The sequence below is a fragment of the Manihot esculenta genome, chromosome 14 (genome assembly GCF_001659605.2).
Source record: "Manihot esculenta cultivar AM560-2 chromosome 14, M.esculenta_v8, whole genome shotgun sequence".
In the NCBI taxonomy this organism is placed as follows: Eukaryota; Viridiplantae; Streptophyta; class Magnoliopsida; order Malpighiales; family Euphorbiaceae; genus Manihot; species Manihot esculenta.
The window spans coordinates 8710365-8737747 of NC_035174.2; the positions used below are offsets into that span (position 1 = coordinate 8710365).

The window sequence follows — 27383 nt, forward strand, 5'->3', positions numbered from 1 at the left end:
ATGGTGAGATCTCTCTAGATGTGAAATTGCATGCCTAACTCTCTTACAGATAATTAAAGAAATATTGATTAATTTTAATATATGCAAAATTAGATTAAAATTTTAGCAAGAACTATTTGCATGACTCGATTGGTATATTAAGCAACTTGCATTATGTTTGCATAAAGAAGAAAGAAGCATCTATCACCTTGAAGGCAGCCCAGCTCTAGCTGACTACCACTTTAGACGATTGTTTACGGAAGGAAAAGCTCGTCACTGAAAATTAAAATCACCTTCATAATTTAGGCCACCACGTACCCTAGTTTAGCATTTCTTGCTTTCTATCAGGGAAAGAAATAGGTAAAATTGTTTACAAGCATCACAACGCAACGTCTTTGCAAGTTGGCATGGCAACCTTTTCAGCCATTTTTTTTCCAAAAAAAAAAAAAAAGAAAAGGAAAAATAAGAATGCTACAAATGCGTATGAAGATAATTGCTACACTACAATGAAACTAATAAAGTTACGGCAGACGACAATTCTAGAGTTGCACTGGCTTGCACCGAAGATAAACCATCCAAGGGTCGTAAAAACTTGCATTCAAATTTCCATTGGCCATCAAAATTTAATATATTCTATCGCATTCACCATGAAAAGTATTGTATACATGGTTTCTGGTATAATGCTAATTAATTTACACGTATGAAATATAAATAAAACTGCTCACCCCATTTGGATTTTGCTTTAACCTACTTCCCAGCCTTACCATAGCTGTCTCGAAGGGTCACAGTACGATTGAAGACCAGCTTATCAGGCGTGGAATCCTTATCAACGACAAAATACCCTGTTTTGCATATATAAGAAATGGATTATTAGACGGCCCAAGAAAACTCCACATGTCATGTAAGAAAGAATACCGTCTTTTCTTTTTTTTTTTTTAACTGCCAGTAAAAACCAGCACTTATCGATTCTAACAATAAGACGTTATGACAACATTCACATCTAACACCAAATGAATAGCCAAAAGATGTAAGAACTAAGAATTATAGTTCCCAACATTAGGCTTTAAACATCACCTAAAAAGTCGACAAAACTTGTACAACTCGAATTAACAGTCTACAAATATCCAAAGTATTCATACATAGAGAGGGTTCTGGAATTTTACCAAGGCGTTCAAACTGGAATCTTTCTCCAGTAGCGGCATTTTTTAGTGATGGTACTGCATATGCACTGGACATCACCACCTTGGATTGTGGGTTCAGATCAGAAAGCCAATCATCAAGTTCAGCTGGATTCTGATGCAATCAGTGATAGGAGAAGTTATTAGACATCACATTGAAAGTGTGGAAAAAGAATATCAAAAGGCCCCACCGAAATTAACAATTGCGAACCTCTGATTTAAACAGTTTGTCAAACAATCTGACTTCCACCTTCAGAGGATCAACCCCTGGGGAAGGTTCAGCAACCCAGTGCAGAACCCCCTGCACAAAGACAAATGATATTATACAAAATTAGCAACAAGCAGAAATACAACTCTCAAAAGAATACCGCTGGATGAAATCTCATTTTGCAAATACCACACTACAGCATTTGCAGGGATGGAGAGAAACAATAACAGAAAGGAAAAGAAAAAGGACCTTAGGTTTCGTCTTCTTTGAAGGATCATATTCAGCCCGAATCTCAATAACAGACTCATTATCATCAGCTAGGACTACTTCCGTGCACTTTATAGGGAAAGCATACCTGCACAGAAGCAAAATCCTCTAGTCTTGATGCGAACTTTCAAGTAACTGGATTGCCATTCTGAGATCAAATCTTCTCTAGTGTTATGCTTGGATGGGGGGCTCAAAAGAAGGGATCCTTTATATGATTTTTCTATTAAATTTATACAATGAAGTTCAATTCACTTTTTTTTTTTCTTCTTGAGAAAAACACAGCTTTAATGCTCAAAAAGCCGAAGCAGAGACAGAGTGCGACTTATAAATGGGATCATCCCAATGAGGAGTGGCAGATCCAATTTGAAAAGAAAAAAGAAAAAAGAAGAGGGATAACTATTTAAAAAACTAACACCCTTGATATTTTTATTTTTAAATTGATCACTGATAAATTTAATTATTGAACCCTCTTTCTGATAAAATTAAAATTAAATTGATTTATACGACCTGAATTTAGCTATCTGGCCCCTCTTTTCATTAAAAAAATACTCCCCATGTATATTTATTTAAATTGACCCCCGATGAATTTAATTCTTGAAACGTCTCTTTGATCAAATTAAAACTAAATTAGTTATTTATATGACTTGAATTTGGCTAATTTTCTCCCCATTTTTTGACATAAAGGATGATAGAATAGGCCATTTCAATTTTATCATACTGTATGTTTAGATATTGAGTTTAAAAACTTTGTATCTTATATATGTTTTTTTTAATAAATGTATATTCAATCACAAATAAGTTTGAGTCAGCTATCTATATATTTTATATATTGACCTCGGAAAAGAGGGGGAAAAAAATGAATGATTAGATCTACCACTGGAGAAGCATGCAGACAGACCCTAGACATGAGCCAAAGTTTTAGCTTGCCTCCTAGTCCACTGCCAAGAATAATCAGTTTCTTGGGTGAAAAGTGTTTTGCAATCAGCTATGATGAGCCATACTCAGGGACATCTTCAGCATTCAAAATTCAGAGCATTCAAAAAGTTCAATTCACTTTCTAATTGATTATAATCACACATAGATTATAACTTACTTGGGTGGATTTAAAATCACCTATAATAGATATTTCAAATCCAACCTTACATAGGTTTTTTTTCCACATTAGTAACCTAACTTCTAGTTCATTAACAAGGAAAAAAAAGGAGAAAAATTTGTACATTAACAAATCAAAATCTAATTTCAACTCTCTCCATCCAAAAACAAAAAATAATCAGCATACCTGAGTAGGACAGATTTACCCGGTGCAAGCCCATAGTAATCCTTTGAATCTTTCATACGGAAATCAGATTGTTCAATGTATACAACGTTGGAAAATGGAACCTGAAGGAAGGGCAGTTGGAGTAAAAATGTAAAAAAGTATGAAGAGTAAAAGTATGGTAAGAAAATCTAACAAACAATCATGATTCTGACAATGAATTAAATGAGAAGTGATATTTGAACCGGTCTTAGAACAGCAGCAGTTAGCAACTCAGGTAGGTCATATAAGGTCATGCCAAGCCACCAAAAGCCAGATCACATGGTTAAAAGGGGGAACATGGTGAATGTGGCTAAAAATCTTTAGATTTGTGCTGCAATGCACTCTTTGAAAGGGACATTTAAGAAAACAATAATATTAATAATATGCTGTGCCAACTTCCAATCCTGACATTTGGCAAGTAGGAAGTGTCACTACTCAGACCGACATTTGTGAACCCAATCTCAAATGTTATGGGAACAGAGCCATTAGCTTATCCAAATCAAAAAAATATAAGTGTATACGTAAAGGGTCGAAATATGGAGATTTGTGTTCTAAGGCTCCGTTTGTTTGCGGAAAATAACTTGTATTTAGAAAATATTTTCGGTAAAAAATATTTTCCAATGAAATAACTTACTTGCTATTGCTTAATTTTAATTTAAAAAGTAAAAGTTATTAATAAATTTATATATAAAGGTCTTAATAAGGATCTCAGGTGTGTAAAATGACTTCCTCATTTCAAAAAAGGAAGTCATTTTTCTTAAAATCGCTTACTTTTTCCTTTGATCAAGAAAATATTTTTCATTGACTAAATTTCTGTATGCTCCAAGCACCAGAAAATACAGAAAATGTTTTCCGTGAAACAAACGGAACCTAAATGGTGATTGTCCATCTTTAGCTGACACTTAATGGAAGAAACCTAATCTTACATTCTTTCCTCTAATTGCTCTTCCATCCTCTTAGTTTCTTTCCTACACTTACGTTCTTCCAAATTGAAAACCCCAAAAGGCAGCAAAAGAGAAAGAAATATAGACTACCTCATAAAATCAAGCAAAGACTCTGCCCTCTTATTAAGATATAATATCTGTTACGCATTTATCAAGTTAATAGTAAATTCTAATATTGCAGAAGCATTTAGGATAGTTGTTTATCTTCTTCGCTGCCAATCAAACTTGCCCTAACCTATTTTCACAACTCAAACCAAGTGCAAGAAAGCTGCACAAAAGCATATGTTAGCACTTAGCACTGATTGAAACTGACACTAAGATATGTCAGGCCCTAACTAGGACAGGTTGCATAAGTATCAACATCAGTTGAGTAAGAAGTGAGATTTGTTGTTGAGACATTTCAAAATTTGATAACAGTATTGCCTATCGAAATCTAAAACTCTGGCTTGAACCAGAATTATATATTCACCTTGTAAAAAGCATCAGTATCATCTGTGTGAGCATCAGGCCATTTCTTTGCCTCAAGATCCACAATGGAACCAGATTCTAGGTTGGTAATGACCACCTAAAAAAAAGACAAGTTGAATTGAACCCCGAAAAAAGAACCCATAAAAAGTTTTCAAACAAAACATAGATAAGATGCAGACCTTTAGGGGATCCAGGACAACCATTGCACGAGAGGCTGTTTTGTTCAATTCCTCTCTTATGTGATACTCAAGGCGATCCAAGCGTATCAAACTACCATCACTGTAGCATAATGCACAGAAAGGTATATGAAACAAATAAATTTTACTTATTCAAAAATAATTAAACATCATAGGTATAGCATAATAATCAAACATATGTAAAACCTTCTAGTGATTCCAATTCCTCGAATGAAAGCATTGATAGCAGTTGAAGTTACACCCCTTCGCCTTAAACCAGCTAGTGTCATAAGTCGGGGATCATCCCAACCATCAACATACTTCTTTGTCACCAAGAAATTTAACTGCAACAGCAAACACAGAAAAATAATTAGGTTTATCACAAAATGGCAGATGAGATCAAAATTTCAAGCTATCCAAAGAAACGTTGCTCACTTTACGCTTCGACATAACAGTATTTGTAACGTTCAACCGTGAGTATTCCCACACATAAGGCTGATATATGCCCAATGCATGTAACAACCAGTAATATGAAGCACGGCGTGTCTCAAATTCCAATGTACACAGCTGCATAGAATTTAAAAAAAAATGAAACAGAACCACGATAACACTAAACACAAATATATAAATCAAATCAACTGATTGTCAATAATGGAAACTGGAAGTGGAACTCAGAAATAGAACTTCATAGAAGACACGGGAATTCAAGCCAATTTAGGATTGGAATTGGAAGTGTAATCACTGAATAAAATTAGCTTATTTTATGTCAGGAAATATTATTATTTATAAATTATTTGCGAACAAAAGCCACCAACTTATGAGAAATGCCCCAAGTTTTGCTATAATGACAGTCAATTATAAGCCAGAAATTCCAAGAATAAACCCATTCAATTAGCTGAACAAAAGACAATCTTGAGTGCCTTGAGAACTCAGTCTATCAAAAATATATAATAAAACCAAGCACAAGTTAGTACCAAGTTCAAGTCCAAAGCTCATTCCATTAATGGAAAGAGGGAAAAGTAAGCTAGCTAGTGCATAATCGACAAAATGACCATTATATTATGTTCAAATGGCAAACAAGTTCCCATCAAAAAAAGTTACAACAAATACTCAGCTTGAGAGAGAAAGATGCTTTGGAATTGCTCACAGAATCTATTGAGATTTGAAAATGGAACTATGTTTGCAGCTGGAATGCAACGTTAGGGCCATATTCCCTACAGCATAAGGCAAGATGTAAAAGAGAACTTGAGTTCATTCTCCCTGTAGAGATTGGTTATAAATTGCTGGCAAAAGTAACTGCCATTATTCAAGGATAAAGGTAGGATGTTTGAATTGATGTGCAGTCAGCACACTTTTCTTGCGGAAACAAGAAAATTTTCCATTCTTTCCCCACTGGAAATCAATTAATGGGTTCAATGATCATAGGGGAGAATACAGGTATTGTTAAAAGAATAGTCCTTCCAACAAAATTATGGAGAGAGTTAATAGAGCTAAATGGATGATATGGCTGACGAAGGAAGTTTCTTCAAGCAGCTACACTTTCCTTAGATGACTCAACTGTATTTTTCTCTCATAACATGTGTAAAATATGGGCAAGGACCTCTTTCTTCTTTTTTAGCTTATCCAGGTAACAGAAGCTCTTTGGGAGAAGTTGTTAGGATTGGAGTTCCCTAACAGAGTAGAAAGGAAGGGAAGGAAGAAACCAGAGAAAGAAAGGGAGAGAGAGAATAGAGAGAAAAGAGTAGAGAAGATATTGTTTCAGTTATCTTTCTGGAATGAATCCTTACAAGGAGATCTGTTGACTTTATACAGTTGCTAGCTACTTGGTAACTGCCTCTGTAACGACTCCAGTAACTGTTAACAGTAGTTATAGCAGAATAACTGCTTCTAATTCCCTCCAGAACTCTACAAGACTATCCAGATCTCCCTAAATCCGCATGTGAACACATTTATTCCCCATGTGCTAATTCTCAGTAGCTAAAGCTGCATCCTTCTCTTTCTATTATTCTTCCTTGCATATGCAAAGTAAGGTTTCTCCCCTTTGATGTTCTTATTAACATAATTTTCAAAATCCCATAATGCTAAAGCATTTAAAAAGGCCTGAAGAAAGAATATAATTTACCGAATGGGTGACATTCTCAAGCGAATCGACAATGCAGTGAGCATAATCATAACTTGGATAGATACACCACTTGTCTCCTGAATGTGGATGGGGAGTAAACTGAATAAAACAAATATAAACCATTAATATATGAAGAAAAAGGAAAATTTTCACACAGCCAACGACATCTATTTGTTGAATACTTGCCTTGATTCTATAAGCAATGAGGTCATACATATTGTAATTATCACTCTGCATGTCTTGCTTCATTCTGAGTGTTGCTTTGCCTTCTTCAATCATGCCTCGTCTCATTTCATCAAAAAGTTTCAAAGACTCTGCAATAGGTCTATCCCTCCAAGGACTGTTCATCTTTTTTTCTCTATATTCCTTGATCTCATCGGGTGTCTAGGACCAGCATTAACTTAAATTAACCCTTCTGACTTCGATGTTAACCAGTTCAACATAAAGTTGCCATGAGTATAAATTATCATTTCATGCAGACTACTTTCATTGATTTAAGAACTTTCCAACAACTTGCCTCATGCAACTAGCTAACTTCTAGAAAAAGCAAGCCAACTAGCATAGCATGAAGTTGCTCAATGAATTGAGCCACTGGATTTGTGTGTGTTGGGTATACAAGGAGGTTAGGTCTTTAAGCCTCCAGCAGACACCATAACAAACACAAAATTACACTATTAATTTCTAAACTATTACTGTTTGGCTGCTACCTGGTGATCAATGTATGCATGACCCCTTCTTATCAGCTCAACAGCTAAGTCATAGAGATCTTGGAAATAATCACTAGTGTACGTGATCTACAAAATGATTATGGAAGTTAGAATAGCCACATCCACTCATTATACATACCAATCAAATAGAATAAACAACATTACCTTGAAAGGTTTCCAGCCCATCCACTCGACAATCTCTTCAATGTGATCAATATACTCTTTCTTTTCAGCCTCAGGGTTTGTATCATCATACCTAGAAGTGTCAGAGATGAGGGATTAACACTAAGAAATAGCGGCAGATGAAACATCCATAAGTCATTTCTTATCACAAGAAGTTTGTGAAGTTCAAGCAACTATTTATTGGTATGACAAATGCTAGACTTTATGAGATCCTCCAGTCTCATATATAAGCATTTTTAACATATCTAAGTTCTAGGCACAGCCAACTCATAGCAAAAAAAAAGGGAAGGAAATTTAGTGACTACGTAATTATTTCAGAAACCTGAGACCATTTCAATCTTATTTTATTCCCCAATCATAAGGATTTGTTGTGAATTCACTTGTCTGAATAATTTCACTACTAGTCTAATTAACAAAACATCTAGATAACACCTAAACTCACAGGTTATTTTCCTTTTTGGTCTTCTTCTTACATATATCCTCCTAATTGGGTTTGCCACCAAGAAGCACAGCAATGGATTTGCATGAATAAACAACACATTGAAAGACACTATATGTACATGATAATCTAAATTAATCTAATTTTATAAAAAATCATAGTTCAAGTATAGCCGTCTATTAATATAGAACGTCAATTCAAGTACCATAAGTTACACTATCCAATATCCATGCAGATGCAATAGTTTTTAGTAATAGAAAAGAGAAATATGTTTGTTGGGAAAGCCTATGTATAAGGTATGTTTTTACAGTTATTTTATCCCAAACAACATGATAATGATATATTATCCCCCAATAGAATACAAAAATTTTGCTGATCAAATATCAGTTAAATCAAACTTCCATACAATCTTGTCTGGCTCATCAATTCACCCTTCATTATTGAACAAAACACCCTCCAATACCAGCTCACCATATGGATATATGGATGTCCCAGTCCGAACATATTTGAACTTAAAATAATAAATAATAAACCAGAAAAACCTTGGACAGTGGCAAAGATGTCCAAGCAGAACATGTACTCAAGTGTCCAGCAAGAACATGACTCGAAATAAGCATGTTTGGACATTAGGTGCACCTTTGCCTTTTTTTATCAAAAGGTTGCATAAAGAGAGAAATTATTGCAAAATTTATCAGGGTACATATATTATTAACTATAAAATCAAGCCGAATTGAATTTTAGCAAAATATCAAAAAGAAAACGCTAAATTTCAGCACATAAAATCCCTGCAAATCCAAAAGGAATAACAGCGATCTTCACCTCAGGTAGCAGCATCCATCTCGCTCTTTTGCCAAACCAAAGCTAACAAACAGTGCCTGAGAAATGTATTCCAAAATGAGGAATAACTATGAATAAGGCAAATGATAAATCTTGAATATCATTTTTCTCCCCTTTTATGAATAATCTCAAACATCAACTAAATAATAAATGATACCTTTGCATGACCAATGTGCAGATATCCATTTGGCTCAGGGGGAAAGCGAGTAAAGACTTTTCCCCCTGTTGCTTTCAGGTGCTTATCAAGCATTTCCTTTGTGTTGCAACACCTCAAAACAGAGTTATCGCTGAAGAATATTTCAGTATGCACCTGATAATCCACATGAGATATCATCATATGGGCAACAACTTATTGAAAGCACGAGAGATAATGTGAAACAGAGTTTAAAAATTTAATAAGCATATAACATGAGTCTGCAGTCTGCACATCTCATACTCCATTTACAAATTAAAATTTGTAAAATATTTGAACCTTGAGGATGCACAGACAACCATACAGCGAATATTGGATATGAACCATGTCACCATTCACTAGTAATGAAGTACCTTGAAATTTTCATCAGGATTGGGAAATATCAGGAATGGATTAAGATCTTCCTCAGATGGCTGCACTGGATTTTCATCAGCAACTTTTTTCTCCTGCGCAATTTCAACACAAGCAAAACAAAAACAAAGAAGAAATTAAATTAAAAACTCTTTACTCAGCAAATGTGGACAGAAGCAAGAGTGTTCACCTCAACTTTGGCAGGCTTTTCCTTCTTCTGCTTTGAGGGCTTCTCATTATCAGCTGCAGTCCTTTCACCAAGTAATTGAAATAATTTTGCATCTATAAGTTGCTAACGAACAACAAGACATGGAAAGTGGAGAAATATCAACAAATAAAACTTGACATATAAATTCTTACTGTTGACAAAAACTTTAGTTAAACATAATCAACATTCACCTTGACAATCTTTGGATCAGCCCATGGAAGTCTCTTGCGAACATGCGCAAAAAGATCACCCACTAGCAATAAATCATAAAAAGCCAAGAATATAATTATCAGTATGGACAGCAAACCATAGTCATCAATGTGTCAATGAATGTACATGCAACAACAAACACAAAGCATATTAACTGCATGGTTCTCTCTCTTTTCTATCTCACCCCCAACCACCTGGAGGGCACGTTGTAACATCTTCAAACACTCCTTCCAACTTTCAATCGCTTTCATATGGGCCCTCTGCCCATATTAGTGTGTATGTGGGTAAAAAAGACCAAATAATTGGTTCAAAATGCTCTTATAAACCAAGCAGTAAAGAATTAGAAACATGGCGACATCCAAGGTAAAGCATATAGTAAAATTAAATATAAAAGAAAAAGTTAGCAAAAGTTTAGAACTAATACCAACCATTTGTTCGGTAACGTAGCTCCAAAATCAATTCCTTATTCTGTTCAAAAACTTCATTGACAGTCCGTTCAATATCTTCTACAGAGACCTCAACACCTGTTTAGAAGTACTAAGTTATCAACATCTACTCTCTTGAATAGAATTTAATCAACCAAAGAAATCTAATACCCCAAATACTAGTAAATTATTTAAATAACAATGAATTAAAGGTGAAGAGAGATTCAAAGAAGTAGGAAAAATGGCAACAAGATAATACAAAAATAAAACCTACCAACACCACATGCTTCTTCAAATTCATTCAGCTTAAAACTCTCTGAAGCAGTTTTAGACAAGAAGGAAAATGCAGCTTCTAGCTGGGCTGGGGTTTTAATCTGTGGAATTTTAACCAAGTAAGAATCAATCAGAAAGTACTCGGGTCTTTCATGTTCTCGTTTAAATACCAAAAACCAGACTTTTGCAAATAAAGAAATATGTCAAAACCTTCAAGGAAACAATATATTCCAGCAAAGTAGGTCGATGAATTAGGGCATTTGCTGGGTACTTTGTAGCAACCTGTGAAACATATAACAAACACAACAATTATAGATGATGCACATAATGAAAGCACCGCAGTGGAAAATTCCGAGAGAAGAAAGAAAAGCATGCAACCCACATTAACAAAAGCAAAAATCATGGCTTTCACCAAGTTGGAGTCCATAAATTAATAGAATATCAGCAAAAGAATTATCACAGCTAGTGAATTATCTTACCGTGTAAAGGAGATTTCCAATTGTTCTATTGCATCCCTCACTGATACCTGCCTGAAGGAAAGAATACCACAAGATACATACACATGAAATCAAAATTCGATTATAGAACTGAACATACAAATACACAAATACTTCTCTATTTTCCAATTTGGAATTAAAGCGTGAAATTTTATGAAATAATCATAAAAGAAGAAAAATAAAGAAATCCACTTTCCACTATTTGTCATCCAATTCTCAGCAAGGAAACTGCAATTCAATCGGCAGAGAGTATATATAAAAAAATCCGAAAATGGTAAAATAAAATGCAAGCAAAATACCTCGTGAATGACGGCGGTGAGATTGGTCGTGACCTTGTTGTTGGCGATGGTGTTTCGTGCGGTTCTCTCATCGAGACCGATATTTAAAAACAGCTCCAACGGCGTCCCAGAGCTCCCTTCTTTCACCACCATTGTTAGAGAGGATTGTTATAAGTGAGCAGGTGATTTGAGGGAGTTAGAGCAGAATGTGAGGGTGGCTATGAAGAAGATGATAATAAAACCCTAGTTCAGCCTCCAAGTAAAGCTAAGGAAGCTGGAACCTGGAACCTGGAACGAACGATGACTCTGTTGGCGTATTTTTAAGATATTTAAGAGATTCTTTGTGGAATTTTAGATTCTTTTGGACAATAACGTGATTTTTCCAAACTTCAATTTCTTTTATTTTATCTCAAGGAAATTTTTATTATTCTTGAGGACTTGGAAATCAAGCAAAGCGAGGTGCTAGTGCTGGCTTTTTATTTTTTTATTTTTTAACTTTTCTTCTTTTTTTTCATAAATTAATTAAAAATAAATTCAGCGATTTGGACAGATTCCACACGGCAGCTTGCGTTTCAAGGGACGGAAATGGGCACACTGGGTTACTGCCGTTGGACTTGAAGCGCTTCCAACAGCATTTCTTCCTTTCTCATTCTGCTTAGGCTCAATATGGGGCCTTTTAGACCGCTGTTTGGTATGGAAAAAGTGAGAGCGAAGGATAATAAATAATGAAAAACAACTTATCAATGTGCTTTTGCTTATTGGTATCAAAGTTGTTTCTATATTTAAAAAATCTCAAATTCAAACCCAGTTGAAATTCTCACTTTTTCATTTGGAAAGAGGTCTTGTTTTTTATCATCAAATGATTGAAATTATAAAATACTCGGTAGAGCTAGCATTTTTGGCATCTCTTTTCACAATCATCAAGAGAAAGTCCTTGTCTCTAGCTAGAATTGCAGCTTCTCTATAGAACCGAAGGATTTGAAATACCTGGGATAATATTGCAGCTCTAATCCAGCGGCCATCCTTCACTATTTCTTACCACAGTAGCAATTGGTCCATGTTTCATGAAAGCAGTCACAACACTATCAAAATTAATCCTAATAGAATGATTAAGTGGTGGACTCCATGCTATTGACTGATGTTTATCCTTAACATTATTTCAAACTCATGAAGGGCGTTAGCTGCCGTATGATAATTTCCTCACAGGTTGAACAGTGGTTTTTGAAAACCATCTCATTTCTGGCTTTCCATATGAACCAAAGAAGCATGACTAGCAACTGGCTCCATTGCTTTCCTTGAGCAATATGTTGTAAGTGAGGATAATTTCATCCACTAATCCTCCATAACTGGCAGATTAAGGTTTCATTGAAATGTCGTAAGTGAGAAGATAATTCCATCCAGTAATCTGCCATATGATTACTGGCAGATTGCAAGAATCTCTTATCTATTCCATCCGGTAAATTGCTTTCCCTGACAAGTTGTAGTTTTTCTGAAGATTCAATTGCAAGAATGTCTTGTCTATATCTGAGGTCTAAGGCTAAAAATCGTACATTTTATTTTATATTTTTTTAAGGATTAAATTCTTGTTCAAAGTGTAAACCTGTAGAAGCTTAGAAGCTGAGAGCTCTCTCATTTTCTTTCACTATGATGATTTAGCAAATTATGACTTGCCCTCAAATCAACTGGCATAATACAGTACGATGATATATACAGCAGAATCTTTCTCATCCAAATACTGACATAATCTTATTTCAACCATCCACTAGGGTGCCAAGTAATCCAGTCCATAACATGGCATTGACTAAAATCAAGAGAACCCGATAGTTAACAATTGTACACTGGTAAGCTTGATAATCGTTCATCAATAAGCCACACCACCAATGCAAAGAGTACAGGTCAAGTTACCTTTAAAGCCATCATCCCTGTAGACACTTGTTGGGAGTTGTGGATAACCCTTGCCAATTCTTTATCTGGATGGGCTTGTATGGACAAGGCTTTCTCTATCCAGAGTACCTAGAGTCTCAAAATGGATTTAAGAAGTTCACAATTTTGGCAAAACAATCATGAAACCATATGCAATATTGCAACTTATAATAACAGCAATAAGACAGAAGACGAAACAAGTAGAATCAATGACTTTCGTAATAAGGAGAAAATAAAAACTTCAACCTTCAACAAGAATGGAAGATCACCGCCGCACTTCTTCATAACCCTTTCTCCAAGAACCACAATGGGGTTCACCAAGATCCATGTTTTCAAAATCAATGACCGCAATCTTCCATTGCCATGCTCCACACAATCCAGAGATTCGCATAAGCTTATAAGGGTCTATATCAGAGACACAATTGAGGCAAAAAGTCTTGCCACCTGAGAATTGTTGCCAACAATGCCTCAATCATAGCTGTGCACCGAGCATTTCAATCTATGTAGCTTCTTTTGGTAGCTTCTCCCTTAGATCCTTATCAATGTCATCACTTGGGTGCCCCATGGGATCAGAGTGCTGCTGCAAACAGAACAAGGAGCCATTGATTTAAGGCACAGGCTCCAATGGCAAGATTCTAGAGAAACTTTAATTAATATGCCACCCTTGCCTCATCTCTCGGCTTTTTGAGCTTCAAGCCTTCTATATGGGAAAATATGTGAGAAAGGTTATATTCATTTAATAATGAACGGAGTTATGTCTTCTACAAAAGATAAATAAATATTAAAATTATAATGTAATAGTTTAAAATTATTTTATGCAAGAAATATGAAATATTTTTAATGGTTCTATTGGGATTTTATTTTAAAATATTTAATTTATATTTATATATTTATATTTTAAAAATGGTAAAAGCTGATTTTCGCTGAGGAGAAGTAGTTGGGGGCTAAATTGTGAAACTGAAATAACACGTCGGTGTAGGGTAAGCGGTCGTCACATATCTGAAAGGACTCTTGTTGTATTTAGAGACGGTTTTTTTCCCGAAAAAATAATTAAATTATTTAAATTATAAACAATTATTTTTTTTAATTTGATATCTAATTATATTAATTTTAATACTTCTCTCCCATTAATTCATAATTAAAAATTAAAATAATTGAGCGAGAAAACTAAAATAATAAAATAAATTTAAAATATTGTAAAAAAAACAGTTAGTATATTTAGTAAAAATGATATAATAAAATTTTAAAAAATAATTAATTTTTTTTTAATTTTTTCAAAACAATATATGTTTTTTTAAATAAATAACTTTTAAAAGTATTGGGTAAAAGTCGACGGTGGAATATAAACATAAATTTTGATAAATACTCCCATTATTATTAATTATTCTATAATGTTGCGAGAGTCAATTATTTCTCCATATGGATCCTGCCTCGCATGCCTCCAACAATTACACAGTAACTTCCCAGCTTCTGTGCCAAATTGTCAATGAATTAGGTTGCCCTAATAATGGGGTGTCAGAATGTCAAACAAAAAAAAAAAATACTTGCTACATATGAATTTATTTTTTTTAATACTCTCTCATCCATAATTTTTATTTATTTTATTTTTTTAAATTAATTTTTTAATTATATTTATTTTAAAAATATTAAATTTTATTAAATATTAAAAAATATTTTAAAATATTTTTTAAAAAATAAAATAAAATTATAATAATCAATTTATATATTATTATAATATAAAAAATAAAAATAAATAATAATTTTAAAATAATTAAAAAAATAGATAAAAAATATGAAAGGAAAAACTTAAAGTTTAGGTGAAATTGTAAGTTTAAGAATTTGGATGCCATCATTATAAGTTTACTCACCAAAATTATCCTTTTTTAAATTAATTTTGAATTTAGCTATAATTACATAAGTATAGAAATAGATTATCTTTAATTAATCAATATTATCAAAGCTAGTTGGAACAAGTTTGGTTAGTGTATAATTAGGTTTAGTACAAATTGAAATTTAAGTATTAATACTTGTGGGTTGTAAATGTAATTATTAATTTATAAACTTTATAAAATATAAATATTTAACTTTAAAAAATTAGAGTGCATAAACATGTATATATTAAATAGTTACATCTTGTATAAAAGTCGTACATTAAAGTTAATAAAAAAAATTGAAATTTGATTTTAGGTATAATAGAAGTGTGAAATGATGCATTGATTTTTAATGATATGATATCTAGAAATAGATAAGGTTTTTATGTGTATAAGTAAGTTTAATTTAAATGGTTCACGCCTTTCTTTTTTATTTATTTTTCTTTTTATCTTCTAGTGACGCATAATTACCACTCTACTACAGTGTCACTTGTTCCTTTGTTAATCAAATTCTATTGAGTCTGACTCATAGTAATCATTTATCAAAGAGTGATTCTGATTGTTAAATGATTGAAGAGTTTGGAGCAATTTATTTACGATACTTAGTTGACATTCATAAAAAGTATCTAATGAATTATGAGTTCAACATACCCTATTTAGTAGAAAGACAGATATTTCTTACTTATTATCAGACAACCACTTATTCACAAATCTCATGCGGGGTGAATAGTTTTCATTTTCTATCTTATGGAAAACCCTTTTCGCTTCGCTTAGCCCTATCTCTCTCTAGGGGTATTTTGACAGAGCCATATGTACGGATATACTTGCCTTCTCACCATTGTCAGGCAACCATTTAATTCCCTTCTGACGTTCGTGATGAAGGGTCCTGCATAACTGAGCCTGCTCCCCTACTCTCCCATCACGTCAAATGAGCTGGGTCCTTTTCTAAGGAGTCCTAGGCCCCGGTCAGCCCGTCCTGCTTGATTGTGGAAGAGTTGTGCGCTAATGGGTCATCTTACAGAATGAGCTCTGAGAGGTTTTAGGCCTGGCTCTCATACAAGGGATCGATTACGGGCCTGGGTGTCAGTAGCCCAGCAGTCATCAATTCTTATCTACAAGATTGAGAGTACTTCAATGGAGTTCCACGCATGCATTTTAAGTTAATGGAATGAAAGTAAGCTTGATTGAATTAGAAGATTAGGAAACGGTGGCTTGATGATTATGTTCTGTTAAATTTGGGTCAGGTGTTATAGGTTATAGAAAGTAAATATGTTAATATACGAAGTAAATATTGATAGATGGGTCAGTTGCTTAATCTTAGAGATTGTATAATTATAGGTTTGATTTTCCTTCATGTTAGATACCGTCTCTCATGTATAAATAGTGTAACGACCCCAAAATGGACCGTCACCGGCGCTAGGATTCAGGTCGGCTTAAGGCCGTCAGAACCCGTAGTAAGCCTGCTATACTCTCTGTGTACCTGTAAATCTCATACATGATCATACATTTTCTGTGAAAATTAACACTCTTTTCTGAACCAAAGCTTAACCTGTGCATGCACTCTCTCTGTACTCTGTACTCAAAATAACATAAAAATCAATCAAACCTTTGCATGAGATGAAAACATGAAGAAACCTGAAGAAGGACAGGGTTTCACCTCAGAAAGTGTAATACCCGGCTCGAGTCCGGCATCGGACTTCTACTTTCCGATGGAGTTTCTGATGTCGGAGGTCTCTAGCAGGGTTTGATTTCTGTTTTTCTCCCATGTTTTGATATGGTCATTAAGTTTTAAGCATAAGGAAATGAGTTTTTGAGTGAAATGAACCAAGGCAGAAAAGCCAGGTTCGGCCGCCGAAGTTGAGGTTCGGCCGCCGAACATGCATGGCTTTCGGTTTCACGTGTGGCCGCCGAAGGTGGTCTGGCCAGCCACCTATAAATGGCCCTCAGTCGGTTGAAGCGGTAGAACACCGTTTCTTTCACTTGCTGAGGTGAAACTCTGTCCTTTGTGAGTATTTCTTCATGTTTTCATTAAATCATGCAAAGATTTGATTAGTTTTTATGATCTTTTGAAGGTTTTAAGCTAAAAACTCAAAGTTGTGAAGTTTGGAGAGGTTGAAGGAGAGTTGCTCCAAAACTCCACGTGAGGATCGTTCATCTACTTGTGTTCACAAGGTAAGTGAAGATCCTGAGCTTGTTTGTATGTTTTCTGAAGGTTTTATGGGGTTTAGAGAGAGAGATGCATGAATAGGGTTTTGTGTGAGGTTTTGATGCTTTTGTGCATAGAGCTTGTTTTTGTGTTATTTGTGTTGTGTGTTTGGGGTTTTTACAGAAAGTGAAAGAAACAGCAGAGCTTATCCTTTCAACCGACTGAGGGCCTTTTATAGGTGGCTGGCCAGACCACCTTCGGCGGCCTATCGTGAAACCGAAAGCCATGCATGTTCGGTGGCCGAATGTCTCCTTCGGCGGCCGAACCTGGCTTTTCTGCCTTGGTTCTTTTCGTTCAAAAACTCTTTTCATTTCAACTTTAAACTATGAAAACATACTATATTACTTTAGAAAAACATAAATCTTACCCTTCTAGAGAATTCCGACATCCTGGATTCCACCGGACGACAGGAATGTCGATGTCGGACTCTCGCCGGGTATTACAAATAGGTTGTAATCTCTACTGTGAAATACAACAATATTATCCTTCTACATGGTATCAGAACCCCCCATCCGATATTGGATCTCCTATAAATATGTTACGCAACAGTAAAATTCTGGGCGTGAGGGGGTGTGTTGAATCCCACATCGGTTATGGAAAGGGGTAATGTGCCCCTTATATATAGGTATAGGCACTCATCCCCCTTGAGCTAGCTTTTGGGGTGAGTTAAGCCTAACCCAAATTTAACATTTAGGTTAGACCTAATTTAACTTAGGGTTCTATTCATTTAGGTTATCAATAAATGTAATATTTGGAGACTTAGGGCACTGTTCATCGGGTACTGTTTTTCTGATCCTTTATTTATTTTAATTGTTTTGGGTTGGTTGTCCTTATGGCTGAAGTTAAAACCACTATAACTGATGTAATTCTTGTGATGACTAAAATCACGGAACAAAAATTAAATAGATTTAATTTTTTGGATTGGAGTAAGACTATCCGTATTTATTTACAAAGCATTGAAATGGATGATCATCTTACCAAGGATCCTCCAACTGATGAAACTCGTAGAGATTGGATGAGGGATGATGCTCGTTTATTTCTGTAGATTCAAAATTCTATTCATAGTGAGATGATTAATCTTATTAATCATTGTGAATTTGTGGAGTATTTGGAATTTCTATATTCTGGCAAAGGGAATATTTCTGGTATTTATAATGTGTATAAGACGTTTTACCAAGCTGAGAAAATGTGATCTCCCATTCTGGTGCTGAACCTGAATGTCGAGCTATGGCACAAGCTGTTTGTGAAGTCTTGTGGGTACGTCAACTATGGGTTCACAAATTCAATACCTGCTAAGTTATGGTGTAATAATCAAGCAGCTATCCACATTGTCTCCAATCTAGTATTTCACCGCATCGAAATTGATTATCATTTTATTCGTGAAAAAATCCAATAAAAGATAATATCAACAGAACATATTCGAACTGTAGAATAATTAGAAGATATCTTCACTAAAACTTTAAATGGGACTCAAGTTAATTATATATGTAACAAGTTAGGTATAATTAACATTTATACTCTAACTTGAGAGGGAGTGTTATAGGTTATAGGAAGTAAATATGTTAATATGAAAAGTAAATATTGATAGATGAGTCAGTTGCTTAATTTTAGAAAGTGTATAATTATAGATTTGATTTTGCTTCATATTTAGATATCGTCTCTCATGTACAAATAAGTTATAATCTCTATTATGAAATATAATAAATATTATTCTTCTACGTGTTCCAATCAAATTTACTATGGAACAAATTGCGTATATCGAGATATGCTCAAGTCTTGCCCCTCATCAAAATTGATCAAGTCTATTATACTTTGGATCAGATCAAATGGGCTGCCACAAAATTTAATTAAATCCCATTTGTTGTTATATGATACCAACAGGTGAAGGAGGTTTCAATGATCGAGTCTCGCTTGGCTTAGGATATAGGCAATTCTATGGATTCGTTTTCATAGCCTTTCGGTGCTTGAATTTTACTTTCATTCTCTTTTATCTTTTTCTTTTTTCAACTTATATCTACGAACAATGGAATTGGAACCAATGGTTCAAATTTTTACATAATTGGCATCATGTCCTTATCCTTGGATGTTGGAAGAAGGTGCTCTTAGCTTAGACAAAAAGCAAAACCCAAAGTTGCAATTGCTGACTTCTACTTCTCATACCCATAATTCCTTTCCCCTTCTCACTCCCTCCTCCCTCTCGTTTTTGCTTTATTTTGACTCCAAATCTCCCTCATTTTTTGCCGTTCTTGGGTTGCTGTCGTTTGAAAAACTTTCGCCCGCTTTCTTGAGTTCATGTGCTGGAGTTGTTTCTTGTTTCCCATGCTGCAAATATGGCTATAGACGTCTGCACAGAGATTTCAAGCGCTGGAATTAGTCCAAGAATTTCATTCTCCCATGATCTCAACCAAACTGCAGATGATGTGTCCATTGATCGTAGATTAGATTCATGTTTACTGGATTCAGATTTTGATTTCTGCATCAGCAGCAGCTTTGTCCAAGAATTCTCTTCTGCAGATGAGCTCTTCTCTAATGGCAAGATCCTTCCTATCGAAATCAAGAAACACTTCGTTTCTACTAAAGATACTGATCAACCAAAACCTGTCCCTTCTCCTCGTCCTCTGCAAACTCCTACAGAGAAGAAGCTGCTGAAGGAGTTCTTGTCAATGAGCATTGATGCAGATGAAAAGCCTGCGTCGAAATCTTTTTGGCAGTTCAAGAGAAGCAATAGTCTGAATTGTGATAGTTCTCGAAGTAAAGGTCTAATTCGTTCACTCCAGTTTCTTTCAAGAAGCAACTCTACAGGGTCAGCTCCAAATCCTACAAAACAAGCGATGTTCTCCAAGGAAACTCCGAAACCACGTTTGCGAAAACAACATTCTGTTCCGAGCAGAAAATCACCGGCGGCAAGTTCAGGGGCATTCTACTCTTATAATTCAGGGCAGAAACCACCTCAATTAAGGAAATGTGGGTCTTATGGCAATGGAGTTAGAATTAGTCCTGTCTTGAACATACCAGCTCCTCACATTTCCAGAGTAACTGTGAGTCTGTTTGGTTTTGGTTCGCTGTTCTGTAATGGTAAGGCTAAAAAAAAGAAGAGATGATTATTAAGTTGAGAGTTCCATTCATGACTGAATCTTTTCAAAGTACAGACGTGTTTAGCTGTCTTTCATTTTCTTTCATGGAAGAGCATGTGATCATATTTGTAAATTGGAAGAAAAATTCTAGTGAGCAAATCATTAGATCTTGAGAAAGAAAAATTACTGTAGCCGACAGATTTCGAGTTTAAATTTTAATGGAAGCGAATAGTAAATAACAAGAAAAAAAGAAGCTAATGTTGGGAGATAGTGATAGTTATGTTGATGCTTATCAATATGATAAGGGATTGGGTGACAAATAAACAAGGTATTCTTCTTTCATTTGCTACCCCATATTTGCTTGCCCTTCTTTTTATCCTTTGAAATTATTTTCTTGATCTCAACATTTCAATTATGGAACTCTTTTGTTCTTTTCCACTTTAATTTTGGCTTTTTTCTAAAAAAAAAAAAAACATAAAAGAAAAAATGTTATTCAATTTGACCATATGGGGTCCTTCTGGACTTGGGCTTTTTTTGTTCAATATCTTGATTGGAGACGAAACAGTTGCTAGAATTAAGTGGTTTCAGAAATAATAATCAATAATTAAAGAGCTTCATGTTACCTTTGCTCTTGTGAAATTATGTAGTAACTATTTCTGTTGGTGAGCTCTTGGATCTGCAATTCCTCATCAGATGGAATCTTTACGTCTTTTACTTATAAGGAACATTTTTTAAATTTAGTTTTCATTTTCTAGAAAACAAGAAAATCACTTATTAATAATAAAAAACAATTTTGTTATTAAGAAAAAATTTTGTATTCTTTTATAATTAGAAAATATATTTCTAAATTTTTAAATATAATATATAATTAATTTATTAATTTAGTTATAAAAAGTTATGGTATTCTTGGAAAATATTATTTTTCATTTTATATAAAAGCTAGAAAACCGAACTAATGAAAAATAATTAGAAAATTGGCACCTTTAAACTTTCAAAATTATTTTCTAAATCTGAATTAAATTTAAAAAAAGAAATTTCTATATTTGAAAAACTGATGCTATGAATACAAAACTCTATTTTTTTTTTATTATTTTAAAAAAAGTTTCAGTCTTTCATCAGCGAAAATGCCTATTTTCTTTTATTTTGGACAAAGTAGTTCAAAAGAAAAGATACTGTTATTGTTAAATAGAATTTTGGAGTTTAATTTTAACAAATTAATATTTTTTTTCTGGGATTTATATCCTTAATTAGTATTGAAAAAATAAAATTTATTCATTTTTATTACTTTATTATTTTATTAAGTTCCAAGAGATGAGGCCAACTAGCAGGCTCAATAATGTCAGAACCCATAAATCATTACGAAGAGGTGAGGGATACTGCTCCGACCCTTTCTTTCGCGTATCAAGTCCTTAGTTCATTAGAAGCATGCAGTACATGGCCGAAGACCCTACAATATGGTTCCTAACAAACAGCCCAAGCCCCACAAAAGAGAAGGATTGAAGCCCATACAAGTGAGAACCCTCTAAAGCTAGGGGTGGCATCTGAGTTCTGACCCAGCATCAAAATCACGGCGATCAGAAGAGCAGAAAAAGAGGAAGTTTTCACCTATAATAATGCATGTTGATTCAAAGCTGAGAGGAAGCCTTCATTTCCACGTAAACAACTTTGGAAGCTCCATCAGGCCGAAATCCAGAAAACAAACTTTAGGGACTAGGAGAACCCAAAACTCAAGAAAGGAAATTTTTCTTCCAAAAAAAAAATCTCAAATGGACGAATAAATAGCAAAGAATGGAGGTGGTAAACTTTTTAGCAATTCACTGACGTCTTTCAGTCGGCCATAGGACCTGCAAGTTACTATCAACAACTCAATACACTATAAGAATTCATTTAATCATTAACGGACTTCACTAATGGATTGAAGTCCGTTAATGATACCGACGGTGGAAAATATATTATTCACTAACGGAGTACCGTTAGTATTTCCGTCAGTGAAAAATATGCTCCTAAAAATCCGTTACAGGTCCGTTAGTGAAATACTAACTGATATTTTCCGTTAAAAATCTGTTGGTGATTTTATTATATTTTTATCCAATGTTTTTTTCATTAACGGACCAATAATCCGTTAGTGAATTATAAATTCAAATACAGAATATCCTATCTGAAATCTCTATATCGTGTTCTTGAAAAATCTAAATTTGTCTGAAATCTGAATTTGTGTCGAACCACTGTATCTTTCACCGCCATTGCGATCCACCATCCGCCGCCATCCACAGTCGAGAGGTGCGCCATTTTCTGCATCACGGTTCATGAGTGAGCCATTATCTCTCTCCAGTCTTGCCATTCTCGACAGAACTGTCCATAGGTGCGCTATTTTCTTCCTAATTTATGTTCTGCCTGATTTTTTATTCATGTTTTACCTGATTAGTGTTCTGCCTGAATCATGTTCTCCAGTCTTGCCATGTTCTGCCTGATTTTTGTGAAATTTTTAATTTCTGCCTGATTCATGTTCTGTTCTGTTCTATTCTGCTTTTCTAGTAACAGTAATAATTTTATTTAGTAGCTAAGTTCATTGATTTTAGCATTATTTTTAGTAGCAAGAAACACTAGGCTGTCTTAATCATTGACAAAATTTTGCCTGCAACTGCTCAATTACAGTTGTACTATTTTCCTTGTTGGGGAATGCTAATAGAACTTTCATCAAATATAATTTATGCAACTTTTGGTTGGGTTGGGGTCAGAATTTTCCTTATCTTTCAATTCATATTGTGCAAACTGCAAAAAGCTGTCTGTGACAATTGAATTATGTCACAATCTACAACTATATATATCATTGTTTTGAAATCAAGTGAAAAAAAAATTAAGTTAAAAAGAATTAAGTTAATCCAGTGCAAGCTCCAATAAAATTAGCAAGAAGGAAGAAATCCAAAGAGGAGAGAGGGTGAAATCATTTCTCCAGAATGAGGGACCTCCCCTCGAGGATACTACTGAAATAGCAACAAAGAACATGACTCATATTCCTGGAGGGACCAAGCTTTGGGAAGAAGAAAATTAATCCCCCTAAAATTTAGAGAGAGAAATTATTGTGCCCGAGTCCCTTTGAAGATAATGATAGGCCACACGATGTGAGTTTTGGGAATTTAAACCATAGTAGGAAAGATAGAAAACAAGAAAGGAAGGAGAAGAGTGAAACAAAATTTATACAAAAAATATATCATAACAAAAAAATTAAGTATATAAATATACATAGAATTACTCATTTTATTTGAAAATAAAAAGTGAAAATTACAGTTTATAAAATAATATTTCCCTTTTTCTTTTCTCATCAACCAGTGTTCATGAACGAATTGAATTAAATTTTAAAAAAAAAATTAATTTAACACGTGATAGAATAATATCTACAGGTCAGTAAAAATTTTATCGAGTTCAAGTAACGTGTGAAGAATAAGAGTTCTATTATCCTCTCTCCATACACTTTCCTAGCAAAGGGTAAAGCGGGCCCAAAAGGGCGAAATTTGACAATTGATTCTTTCGCAAGTGTCAGGCAATAGGCATACACGCGTATTTATAGTCAAATCTCGCGAGTCAAATAGGCGATAGCCCTTCTAGGCTCCCAACACGTCAATATTTCTTTTAGTGCCTACACACAAATAAAGTTGAAACTTGAAATTTCTCATCCCATATCTAGCTTTTATTCTCAAGAACACAGGTCAAACTACATAAAGGATGTATTCTTTCTATGGACCAGAATGCATCGTTTCAGATTCCATAGCAAATTAAATTCAGGCAGACTCCAGATAAACGCTTGAAGAGGAAGTAGAAGAACTGCACCACCTCTCAAAACAACTCCGATACTCCACCGTCCTTTTTAAAAAATTAATGAGGAACTGTCTAACCCCTCCTAGGAAGAACAATACTTTTATCTCCATGGATTATTTTTATTGCCCAAGTGGCTTCAATGCAAGCAAACAAAACAAACTACTTGCTTTTTTTTTTTCTGAAACAACAAAACAGCCTACTTATTTAAATGATAATATATTTATATTTTTTACTTATTGATCTGGCTAATACTCAGAATGTAGTTTAACCGCAATGTAAAGCTCTCCAAGATGCCAGAGCAGCACCTACTACCAATACCACTGATGCAAATGTAACAGTTGAAATCCAGCCACAGATATTATCATGGAAAGCTTAAGACACCAAAGAAGTGGGCAACAAACGTTTGATCGGAGGTATAACTTGATTATTTCAAAGTTCAAACATTAACTAATTACCAATGAAAACAGAGCTGCTATCACTGTAGCTTATAAAAGTGATCCGCAGCGTCAACTTGATGGCAGCCAGAAAAAAATGCCCAAGTTACAAGAAATTTTACAATAAAACAGTTCTACCATGATCAAACTGTCGTGCATTTAATAGTTACATTGAATAATTTCTCTCAAGTTGACTGCCTAATAATGAAACCATGTCACATTATTTAACACACACGGACAAATAAACATTAATTAGCATGAATATCATGTTTTTAGCTGAAACGAACTTGTTATTTAAGTAGCCTCAATAAGCAAAAGAAGGTTGTTAAAATTATTACTATAATAAGCAAAAGAAGGTGCAACTGTAGAGTACCGACATTCTTCCATTTCCTCCACGAACTATCAGGCCAGTTAACGCAATAAGATTGCTTTTAACTTCATAAACTCTTTTAAGATGACTTATCAGCTATACAGAGAATAATACAAAGAGACAGGGATGGCTTGGTTAAGCCCCATAAGGATACCCATAAACAGGTTCATAATTCCAACCGAAAATTCCCAGATACATCACATCATTTTGCCATATTAATACGAAAATTGTTGAATATAAGAAAAATGAGCATGCGCTATATTGATGCTTAATTTTAGCTTAAAATAAACAAATAACAACAGAGTTAACGGTTGGATTCATCAAACTAAAGCAAAATGGTAAGTGTAACCTACATGGACAAGGTATAAAACAAGACATTGCTTTTCAACCTAAGAACATCTAACCACCTTTCTTTACATTAACATTATTCTGATAAGGAAAAAAAGAAGAAATGAATCATAATTAAGGAGAACAAAATTAGCAATTTCACAGAAACTGAACTTACACCTCAATTATCATCAGGAAATTTTTAAAATCAAATCCGTGATTCGCAAGGATGGTGTGCTGCTTTGGTATGCCGCTCATTGGAGTCCCAAGTAGTCAGCAGGAAGAAGCCTTGAAACTTTTAACTTTACTACCGCTGTGAAAGGGGTGAAAAATGTCAAGTCAGAGAATGTTCAATACAATCAAAAAATAAAATTGCCCAATTGGTAGTTGAGAGCTTGAGGCAATTTAAATGACAAACTTCACCTTGTAAGAACAAAGAAATAAAAAAAATTATAAAATCCAAATTTAAAAAAAAAATCTTCGTCGTACATTTTCTGAGCAACCAATCAAAGCATTCAAAGAGCAGGCTAATGAAGGAAAGCAATTACCTTCCCGTTATCAGGGATCTCCGGCACCTTATATGTATCAACGGTAACCTCTGTCAACCATAATCCAGGAAAGAGCATCTGCGACCAAAAACAAAAACACAAATAAATTCCAGAACAGGGACAATGCTTCAAGAAACTAGAAAAAAAACAGATGCTTTCAAGAAACAAAGAATAAAGTCCGTCGGTTGACTTACATCCATCTGCTTCTGCACGTTCCTGTGTCGCTTCTTGGGCCTCCTAGCAGGTCTGTGGCCGACCATCTTCATAAAATCCTCCTCGATCTCCTTCCTCGAGAGAGCCAATGCAAACTTCGTTCTCACCTGCTCTGTCTCCTTTTCCTTCTCATCCTCTTTATCCTTTTTCTCTCCTCTCAACCTTGGAGATTTCGCACCCTCAATCCTCAACGGCGAAAAATTACTTGCATTCCTCTCCTCAATTTTCAAGCCCTTCCCTGTAACTGAATTTCTGGCAATCGGAGCTTTACAAGCTGCTCGCCTTGTTCGCAGATTCCACGGTCTAACTTCTTGCTCTCTATCCGCTACAACCTCCGTCGGTGGAACTAGAGAAGGAGATTGCTCCTTCTCATCCTCATCCTCCACCTTCTCGCTCCCCGGAACCTCCAGCATATCGTTTTCTTCATCCGGCACGCCTTTCTTCAAAATTGCATCTTTCATCTTATCTGCCGCTGTTTTGAAATCGAACATCAGTTTCTCTCTCACTTCAGAGATCCCTCCCTCGCCACCGCCGCCGTCGTTTCTGGTTTTTGGTCTCTTGAATGAGCGGATTTCGTAATCCGCAGAAGCAAAAAATTTAGACGGCGGAGATCGGCTACTGCGCTGGCGATCGGTGGAGATTCCATTGCTGATGTTCTTATCTTTGGAAGCAGCGGAATCTGAGACTTTCATGCACCGGAGGTGCTTCTGATTCCCCCACTTCAAGCAAGGCAGATTAAAATTGTGAAGCGGTGGCTTCGATCTCTCTGTTCCCATAGCCATAACCAAGCCTCTTACTCTGTCTCCTGTCTCCCCAGAATACACCATTGAAATCTCACAACCAACGCGAACTCTCCAATGAGAGCTCAGATCAACAAGCTCACTTCCTCTATATATATGTTGCGGCCATTTGTTTCTAGAGATTTTAATCTTTCTTCGGAAAAATGGAGAAGCTATGGGGGTTTGTGTATTTGTTTGTAAGAGAGTGTTTGCGGTGTTGTTATGGAAATCGCCGGGAAGAAGGAGCTTTATGTACGAGGGAAGAGAGAAGGGAGAGGGCGGTTTTAACGTTCGGGTGACATGGGGATTCCTGGATGCTCGGGGGTGTTTTGGTAATTAAAATTTTATTCGGCTAAAGTGCGCTGGGGTGTAAGAGTGTGTCGAGGTGGGTTTTCCCGGGTAATACGTCGTTTTTAAGTGACGATGGTTGGCATAACCACCGTTGGATATGTGAGCATCTTATTTATCTCTGCTTCTGGCCGTAGATTAAATACAGTCTTCGGAAATTAGAATTGGTATTTAAGAAAGAAAAAAACATGTACAGTGCAATAGATACTTGGGCGCAATTTTATATTTTTTAGT

The 27383-nt window shown here is 35.0% G+C and overlaps 3 protein-coding genes across 5 annotated transcripts; 1 reads left to right on the forward strand and 2 right to left on the reverse strand.

Annotated features, from left to right (window-relative positions):
* Positions 1-588: 588 nt before the first annotated feature.
* On the reverse strand, positions 589-11684 carry LOC110599741 (glutamine--tRNA ligase, cytoplasmic). 3 transcript variants are annotated; one of them, XM_021736305.2, is made up of 23 exons: positions 11262-11682; positions 10945-10995; positions 10676-10747; positions 10467-10566; positions 10196-10291; positions 9749-9810; positions 9540-9641; positions 9352-9444; positions 8963-9115; positions 8788-8843; positions 7512-7602; positions 7347-7433; positions 6826-7023; positions 6640-6738; positions 4953-5084; positions 4725-4861; positions 4521-4620; positions 4343-4438; positions 2912-3012; positions 1615-1720; positions 1369-1458; positions 1143-1272; positions 589-821 (listed from the first exon to the last, which is right to left on the reverse strand). In XM_021736305.2, exons 1-23 carry the CDS (start codon positions 11391-11393, stop codon positions 727-729), a joined length of 2379 nt encoding a protein of 792 aa, XP_021591997.1. In that variant the 5' UTR covers positions 11394-11682; the 3' UTR covers positions 589-726. The 3 variants fall into 3 exon arrangements, with proteins under 3 accessions (XP_021591997.1, XP_021591998.1, XP_043806301.1); XM_021736306.2 differs by lacking the exon at positions 589-821 and having other exon boundaries at positions 1155-1360; positions 1443-1458; positions 11262-11684; XM_043950366.1 differs by lacking the exons at positions 589-821; positions 1143-1272; positions 1369-1458; positions 1615-1720 and adding an exon at positions 1726-1780 and having other exon boundaries at positions 11262-11684.
* Positions 11685-19137: 7453 nt separating this feature from the next.
* On the forward strand, positions 19138-20405 carry LOC110631172. Its single transcript, XM_021778909.2, has one exon. It carries the CDS (start codon positions 19571-19573, stop codon positions 20339-20341), a length of 771 nt encoding a protein of 256 aa, XP_021634601.1. The 5' UTR covers positions 19138-19570; the 3' UTR covers positions 20342-20405.
* Positions 20406-24976: 4571 nt separating this feature from the next.
* LOC110630863 lies at positions 24977-27150 on the reverse strand. Its single transcript, XM_021778488.2, has 3 exons — positions 26004-27150; positions 25810-25887; positions 24977-25574 (listed from the first exon to the last, which is right to left on the reverse strand). The coding sequence occupies exons 1-3, from the start codon at positions 26847-26849 to the stop codon at positions 25569-25571; spliced, it is 930 nt and encodes a 309-aa protein (XP_021634180.1). The 5' UTR covers positions 26850-27150; the 3' UTR covers positions 24977-25568.
* Positions 27151-27383: the final 233 nt, after the last annotated feature.